Source organism: Charadrius vociferus, unplaced genomic scaffold (assembly GCF_000708025.1).
Source record: "Charadrius vociferus isolate BGI_N301 unplaced genomic scaffold, ASM70802v2 scaffold147, whole genome shotgun sequence".
NCBI lineage: Eukaryota > Metazoa > Chordata > Aves > Charadriiformes > Charadriidae > Charadrius > Charadrius vociferus.
In genome coordinates this window covers 1,906,560-1,914,848 of record NW_009649570.1, presented here as the reverse complement: position 1 = coordinate 1,914,848, position 8,289 = coordinate 1,906,560, and the positions used below count along the sequence as shown (strand labels likewise).

Genomic DNA, 8,289 nt, shown 5'->3' with positions numbered 1-8,289 from the left:
TGGAGTTGTATGAATTCACCAAGAGCAGCACATTCATTGCTTTTTACTGCTCTTTCATAAGAATAGTATCACCTAGATTTGAAGAGTACAATCCTAAGCTAGTTCTCTTGAAAGAGAGGCCATGTAAATCCCCCTGATTTATAAGCATTATGCAGTACCCCAAAACATTTGCATTAAGGAACAAAATTGGCAGAGGTGCCCATTCAAATGGAAGAACTACGACTTCTTTTAATGCTCTTGCCCACTTTTCTCTCTCTTCCCTTTAACTGACTTCAGCCAAGTACCATCTGTTTTGAAAGACAGAGAATAAGCAGGAATATTAAAGTGTATAATAAAAAAGAACTACAATGAAAATTAGGGGCTTATACACTCTGGGTTATTAATTCATACCCACCTTTCAATAGCAAATATGTTTAATCTTTTCTTTTGCAGTATGTCCCAATGGAGCCAAGTTCAACAACTGGAAATAAAGTTTTTGGAGCAGGTAGACCAGTTCTATGACGATAACTTCCCCATGGAAATCCGCCATCTACTAGCACAATGGATAGAAAGCCAAGATTGGTAGGATTAAATTTATTCCTTCTCGTACGATTTTAGTCATGAACAATTCTTTCATTATCTGGCAGATTTTTAGGGTCCTCATTTGTGAACTGTGCAGGCACCTGCACCCCAAGAATAGTATTCCACTAGTTATGGATTTAGCCCATTGAACTGTCAAAGTTTAAATTTAGGGAATGCCTGGAGATGAGGTTTCACTTGAACTTATTCCTAAACAGAATCCAATACAAATGATGTAGCAAAATAACGGTATTACAGGTTTTCCATAGGGAAAAGAAAAAATAGCAAGTTAGTTTTCAATGGAAATGTTATACATTTACCTCTTGCAACATAAAATTATTCACTTGTCCAAAACTGCAGTTAAAGCTGGATACATAATTTTGGGGAACAAGCCAGCTATTTTGCAGGAACTGTTCTCTAGAAGATTAATTTATGCATAAGTTTGGATTGAATTCACTGGATAATTATCTTAAGAAAATTCAGAACTAAATGCAAAAAAAAAGTTTATGTTAGTCATACCAGGAAAGGACATCTCATTTTTTCAAGCTAAATCCACAAGACTATTGGAGCACTACTGGAAAAAAAAAAAAAATTCTGCTAAGGAATATAATTTTTCCTTACAGTTTATGGCTCAGTGTTTATGGGGCTGTAGCAACATGAGAAACATTAAAATCTCCTTTTCACTAGATTTATCTCAAACAGGAATCTGCCATTTGGAGGGCACGGAGAGAGAATATCCCAAGGACAAGGGTGCCATGCCATCCAAAGTCTATCTTCCTCTATTTTGCTCGCTAATGGTATTGCACTTCATGTACCAAGCTGTTCCATAAACAGCAGAACCAGCAAAGCCTGGTTTTGTGTGTGTTTGTGTCCTTTGTCCCCTACATACCCTTCACCAGTAGCTTCAGAGTCTTCCCGTATCCCCAAATAGTTTGGCCGGGCGAAGGCTCATCTGGTGCCTGGTGTGAAGATATATATCTGCTGACTGGCCATCTGGCTGTTGCCTCCTGGAGCAAGTTATTACTGCCATTTTCCTCAGTGGAGGCACTAATTTGGATTCCTCTCCTCTACCAACCTGCCAGTCTTCTGTGAAATTTGTAAGAATATACTATCTTTTGGACTTCAAGCCCACTGTCAACTTTGTCTGAAACTGGGCAGCAAATTCAGAAATTATATCGCATGACTGACAGAGTGAGAGGGACAGTATGCATAAACCTCGTTCCCTCTGGGAAGTGGGCTAAAAATATTTAAATATTCACTGGACCAGACACTAGAAAACCCTGGTTGTCTCCCTTCTAGCTGACTCCATAGCCTGTGCTAAGAACATCCTCACCCTGTCTTTATAGCTGCATATCTACGTGAATATAAATAAAAGTGTTGTAAAATCAATTATTCATAAACCTCTAACTGTATGCAAGTCACCATATATTTAAAGCCTTTTTTTTCTGCCTGGATTTCTGAATGGATTATAATCTTTTGTACAGATAGATTGACACTTCTTACGACATTTTAAACATGGTTTAAATCGTTCTCATTCATCGATTCTTTAGGGAGGCTGCATCCAACAATGAAGCAATGGCAACAATCCTTTTACAGAATTTGCTAATACAAGTGGACGACCAGCTGGACCGGGTTTCCCAGGAGAAGAATCTTCTTTTGATACACAACCTGAAAAGAATCAGGAAGCTGCTGCAGGTGGGTCGTTACTTCAGATAGCAAATTACATATTCTTACGGGTTTCTAAAGGTAGTGCCCAACCTCTATTGAAGGCAGTTTGTTCCTGTGCACAGCTCAGAGCTGTCCTGATTGCTATAGACTCCAAGCAGATAGATACAGGAAGACCAAGCCTTCAACAAGAGAATTCAAAATAGTAATTCCACTGTCTGTTACTTTGGAACAATAATTCACATTTTAATGCGCGCTGCTCAGATACAAGTGCTGTGACTTCTTAGCTCTGTGTGTACCGGTGTTTCACCGAGCTCTTAAAAAATGAGACTGTACAGTGCTTATGGATGTTCATGTTTGTTACAAACGTAATTACCACCTTTCAGACACACAGAATAAAAAAGCATATTTGGGGCTTAAAGCAGGACCCTGAAAAAGAAACCCCTGTAAATCATTAGCATGTTTGCTATTTTATGTTTAGCTGGGATTATTTGTTATGAGTGGCTTAAAGGATTTTCCGTTAGGCTTCTGCAAAATGATATTTATTCTGATTGGCTGAATGTTTCTCTAATGATTGTTTATCTAAGGCAAGGATTCTCAGAGTTCCACTTCATTAGTCACCTACTTCCTGACATCTTTCTATCTTCTGCATAAAACAGATATGCATCTGAGTTTAATGAAAGTTTGGGGTTTTTTCTCTTCTTTGATGGTGTTTTCCATAAGTACTTAAATGACAATTTTATTGCCTGCAAAACATTTTCTTTATTTGATGTATAAATATACTGGTCTGGAAAATCTTAGCATGACCTTGCCAATTATTTTGTTCTCTTTCTATTCTTTATCCCTAATGGTGGCCTCTTAAAAATGTGACAGTATTTCCATCGCTACCACTTTTTCTTCCGGTGTTATGCAAGCAGTCTCATGTCACTTAAAACTAAATTTGCTTTTTGTTTCTTTTCTAGTTTGTGTAGCAGCACTATGCAATAATTTCAGTACTGCTCAAACACCAAATTTACTTAACTGCTTTTGGAGTTAACTGCAGAAAGGTTAATACTATTATTTCTGTCATGGGCTTGGCACCCTTTACCACAATAAGGCTGAGACAGCTGTATCGCCTTCGTAAAGGTCTTCTCACACAGCAGCATACACCTGGAAAGAGCATTTCAGGGCACCAAAACAAGTAGTTGCATCGGTGTATTCCTGGCTTAAAAGATTATGATTATACCGTCACAATGGGCACACGCAGAAGGACTGGTACATATTTACATATAGGCACTACAAAACTGAAGTCTCTCACTGTTCCTTATTCCCTTCACACCATTTCTTTTATTCTAAAATTTGTACCAAAACTTGAAGCGGCAGCTCTGCGTGCTCTGTGAAATTTGGCATACCAAGACAAGTAATCAGGCCTTGGGCACACGCACATGAGCTTACCTAATAGCCAGTGTGAAAATGGCCAGAAAAAAAGCCATTTCCTTTAAGTCCTGGCGTGTTTGGAAATTATATTAGGATGTGCTTCCCGAAGAGCACAAAGCAAAGGAAGTTTATTCCAGAAAAGCAAGAGAAGGGGAGTCTTAAGTGATTCCTGATTAAGTGGTTTCTCGGGTGGCAAGGATCTGAGTCACAATTCCAGAACAAGCCAAAACGCTCATGTGTCCTCATTACAACCGTACAGCTAGGTTACAGTCACCATATACTATTTACAGCAGCAGCAGAGCCAGCACCAGAGCTGGTCGTTTCCTTCTCTAGATAAAGCAACAGTAAAGGTCCATGTGAAGTAGCCTAACCCATCATTTCACTTGATTGCTGCCTCTGCAAAGAAATGCTGCGCAAGTTGCGACGTGCACCAACTTAAAAAGGATCTCAGTCTTCAGCTTTGCAATAAAATGTTTCCAGCTGAGCAAAAAAATACAACAGCTCTCTCCACCACTAATAATGTTGGCCTTTCTCTATTATATCAAGACAGCAGATAACCTGTATTTAGATAAAAAGCTACTTGTTCAGTTTCAAAATACACACGTGAACTACCAGATACTGACCAGCACTTTCACTATTAGAGCTTTTCTTGATTTCTTATGACCTTTAGCACTATCACCCACAGTCTATTCTGATATCCAAAATAATTTCTATAGGCTGGAGTAGGACCACATTCTTGCAAGGGTGGGGGTTTTATTATTATTTTGGATAAGGCAAATAACTTAAACTATGTCTTAAGAAATCCGTGACACAGGTATTTTGGATTTTTGTGTAAAACATTATGTTACAACTTCTAATTTTTAGAACATAGATGATAAATGCATTTTCAGCCAAAGTATGGTCTGCATGTTCTATAGAGCTGCACAGGCAGTCTCCTGAACGTCAGCTGTTAAATTTATTTATTTATCGGTTAGGTAAGTACATCAGGGAAAAAATGCTACAGTGGTTGTAATCAGCTGACATCCTATCCTTGTTATTAACTGCCAAGTATTATTAATGGACTGTGAACTGTATGTGATGCATAGTACGGACAGTATCTGCTGTAATGTCCTTAAATTTGAGTATGCAAATTATGTAACTATGGGTCTAATTTTTTTAATGTATCACTGACTGAATTTTATGTGAGAAGTTTGGCATTCAGCATTTGGCTCCCCACCCACAGCTGGATGCACTTGCAGATACCCAACTCTTGCAATCTGAGCTCATTTGTGACAGTTTTGTGAGACACCACCAGGAAAGGGTGACTGATGTACACAGTACAGTGCCACGGTCCCTTTTGTCCCAACATACCACCTAGGGAAGGGAAGACTGGAAGGGTATGCTGTAAAACTAGCGAGTTTTTTTTCACCGACTTTGATGGAGGAAAGCCTGGGTTCCTAAATAGGCGAGGAAGCTGCATTTGTAAACATCCTTTCATTTCTAGTGACTTTGCGAACAGTGTTGGTGTGATTTTTTCTCTGAAGGTTAGTTACCACGAGCCCACCTTTATCTCCGCTTTGCTCTCTAGCGCAAACACTTCTTTGAAATTTCACAGTTCACTCCTCTTCCTTCCCTCTATACTATTCCCACAGACGTACAGACACATGTGCAGCATGCACACACACAAAGCTGGTCAACCTCAATACGTGATCCGAGTGCAATGTTTGCTCATTATTTTGAGCCAAACTGTGTTACAACGTTAAGTAATACTCATCCAACTAGATAACCCTGGAAACCAGCATTTGTCACTGAATATGCAGAGTAGTATGTTGAGCTATGGTATAGTTTCCCAAATACTATGACAACAGTAATAATAAAATAATTAAAATTAGAGAACACACAAAAGCCATTCAAAAGCAATCTGTAGTCCTTGACATAAGGCAAAATGAGGGACTAATGTTTAATTAGAAATACAACTAGATTGTTAATGAAGAGCTGCCTTAGAAGAGGAAGCAATGGACACTTTACAAATGGCTTGTGCAGCTGTTTGCTACGCAGCAAAGGACTCGTCAGGATCAAGATTCCTGGTGCTGTTACTGAATCTAGAGAGGATTATGCATGCAAGTTACCAGCACCACAGCCAAGCACATCTTATTGTGAAAGATCTCTCTGGGATTAATTTTCATTATAAAATGGAGAAAATGTTCTATTCTGAGCTTCACCTGAAATATCTTTACATAAACTTCCAGTACCTAAAGGGGGCCTACAGGAGAGCTGGGGAAGGACTTTTTACTAGGGCATGTAGCAATAGGACGAGGGGGAATGGCTTTAAACTGGAAGAGGGCAGGTTTAGATTAAACATTTGGAAGAAGTTTTTCACTTTATGGAACAGGTTGCCCAGAGAGGTCGTTGAGGCCCCATCCCTGGAGGTGTTCAAGGCCAGGCTGGACATGGCCTTGGGCAACCTGGTCTAGTGGGAGGTGTCCCTGCCCATGGCAGGGGGGTTGGAACTTGATGATCTTCAAGGTCCTTTCCAACCTGAACCATTCTATGATTCTATGAAATGTCTTAGTTGCTCCATGAAAATAGCGATGGAAGTAGTGCAATAAGCGCGAATTTGCCTGCCTCATACTTGCAATACAAAGCTTTGGGCAATCTTAGGCATTGTGAAGGGCAAAGAGTAGCAGTCTTAGCAGGAAAATGGGTATGCCCAGCACCCTTGTTTTAGGCGACAGGGACCATCCCCAGTCTCTCACCATTAGAGAAATAACTATGGAACATGACGTTTCTGCTCAGACTGCTGACATTTTCAAAATTATCTTGAGGCAAAAAGAAACATTGACCAGGAAATGCGCGATTTGACAGTTATAAGCACTTGAAAAAGTGCTGAGAAACTTAGCTAAGTAGCTGAGGTTACTGTTAGCTCTCAGTAATTTGCTTCTCTATTTCTTGCTTTCATTGAAACACCACTTCTTGACATTAATCTGGTATAAATGCACATATTATATTTAAATCAGGGTCAGTGTTTTAGGTTAAAATTCTTTATATTTACTACTTACATTATTATTACTTCTCTAGTCAGTAAATTGGATTAATTTTATAGCAGAGCAACCTTTTGTTGCTGCGCTCTTCGGTGGGAGACAGTGCAGCACAGTCACTTGCTAAGGTTAAATTCTCTGTCCACCTTCCTACAGAAGTCCTGCTCCCCCCAGCAGCGGTTCTGGAAAGGGATAAGGAGAGAAAATGTTTGGAGGCAGTGAAGGAAAGGGGGGGGGAAACTATGTCTATGGTTTTTTCTCCTGCTTAAAACCTAGATGGAGAAATGCGAAGCAGATTAGTCAAAAGGAGATGGTTTGTGCTGTTGCCATGACAACAAAACATAAAGGGCAGATGTTAAGCTCAGAAGAGCTGCCTAGCACTTCTAGGAACCAAATTGCAGATGCCAACAGTCTACACGACCTTAGCCCATGAGCAACTACATCTTAGTTTTCAGAAGGAATGTTTGTAAATGACAGCATACCTGTCCCTGGTGTAAGCTCCTGTGCAATACCTGTGTAGGTTTAGTACACAAAGATGACGGGTGAAATGTGGAGACACTCCTGTAAGACAGGCACTGTCCATGCCCCTGACTCACATGCCAAAACCTGTGGTTAATGGAGAGCAGCCGGGCTGCAGTGCACCAGGGGAGCCAAGGCAGGGGAGGCTTGGAGTAGCCCAGGAATCACAGGTGGCCACCATACCCCAGTGTCCCACCACTCCATTTAGGAACGGTGCTGGTGGGCGATTGCCTGTGGGTCTTCGAGTAATCCAGTGATGTTCATCTCAGGGAAGCTCTGCCCTCCCACTCCAAGCTGGAAATTTGGAGCACTCAGCAGGTACCTGCTAGACAAGGTGTAGCTCCATGGGATGCAGCCTGGCCCGTGCTTGGGCTCAGGTGAGCTCCCAGGAACTGAAGAGCCACTGGCTGTGCTGTGTGTCAACTACATCAGGAAAAAGCAGAAATTCCTAGAATGGTCCTACTCATAACTGGAGCTCTCGTTTATGCTCTAGTCTCAAGATAACTTTTGAAAGCAATCACTTCTCATTAATGGCAACGTGCCTCTGTGTCACATCACTGTTTACAGTATACAGGGGAAAATCTGGTTACATAAATCTTCCTCTATAAAAGTGAAATAACAGATTTCAGGAATAAGAAGAAGGGCTGCTCTGCTTGTTTACCATTGAAGCCTGAGTTTATGAGTATACTGTGTGCTCTGGGGAACAATTTGCTGTAAATTATGCATATTCATTTAATACTCATAGCAGGTTCTCTGGTATTGGTGAACTTTACCCACTCACTGGCCCTGCTAGAGCCTAAGATGAAGGAAGAGAGGGCAACAGGGATTCTGCTGACTGAGCAGGTCTGTGTGCACACCACTAACACCTTGGGGTGAGCTTACAAAGGGAGAGGGTGAGGCAGAATCGCCAGATTTGCCGAATCACACCAAGCAGCTATATCAAAGCGAGCTTTTAGAAGCACTATAGTCATACTGTGGAGTTGAGAAATAATACTTCAGTTATATTTCTTTGTCCTACACAGCCTTACTTTTTTATGGAAAGATCTGGAATAGCATCTGAAAGCATCTTCTGTCATCTTAATTAACATATATTAACATTATGGCACTTCTTTCC

At 40.6% G+C, this 8,289-nt stretch overlaps 1 protein-coding gene across 1 annotated transcript in view; it reads left to right on the top strand.

The window, feature by feature from the left end:
- The first annotated feature begins 429 nt into the window (after positions 1 to 429).
- Positions 430 to 8,289, top strand: part of STAT4 (signal transducer and activator of transcription 4) — a 40,089-nt gene continuing 32,229 nt past the window's right edge. The window contains exons 1-2 of the mRNA XM_009890147.1: positions 430 to 561; positions 2,109 to 2,253. Of these exons, the coding sequence (XP_009888449.1) occupies positions 434 to 561; positions 2,109 to 2,253 (273 nt within the window). The 5' untranslated portion in view covers positions 430 to 433. The remainder of the gene's footprint in view (positions 562 to 2,108; positions 2,254 to 8,289) is intronic.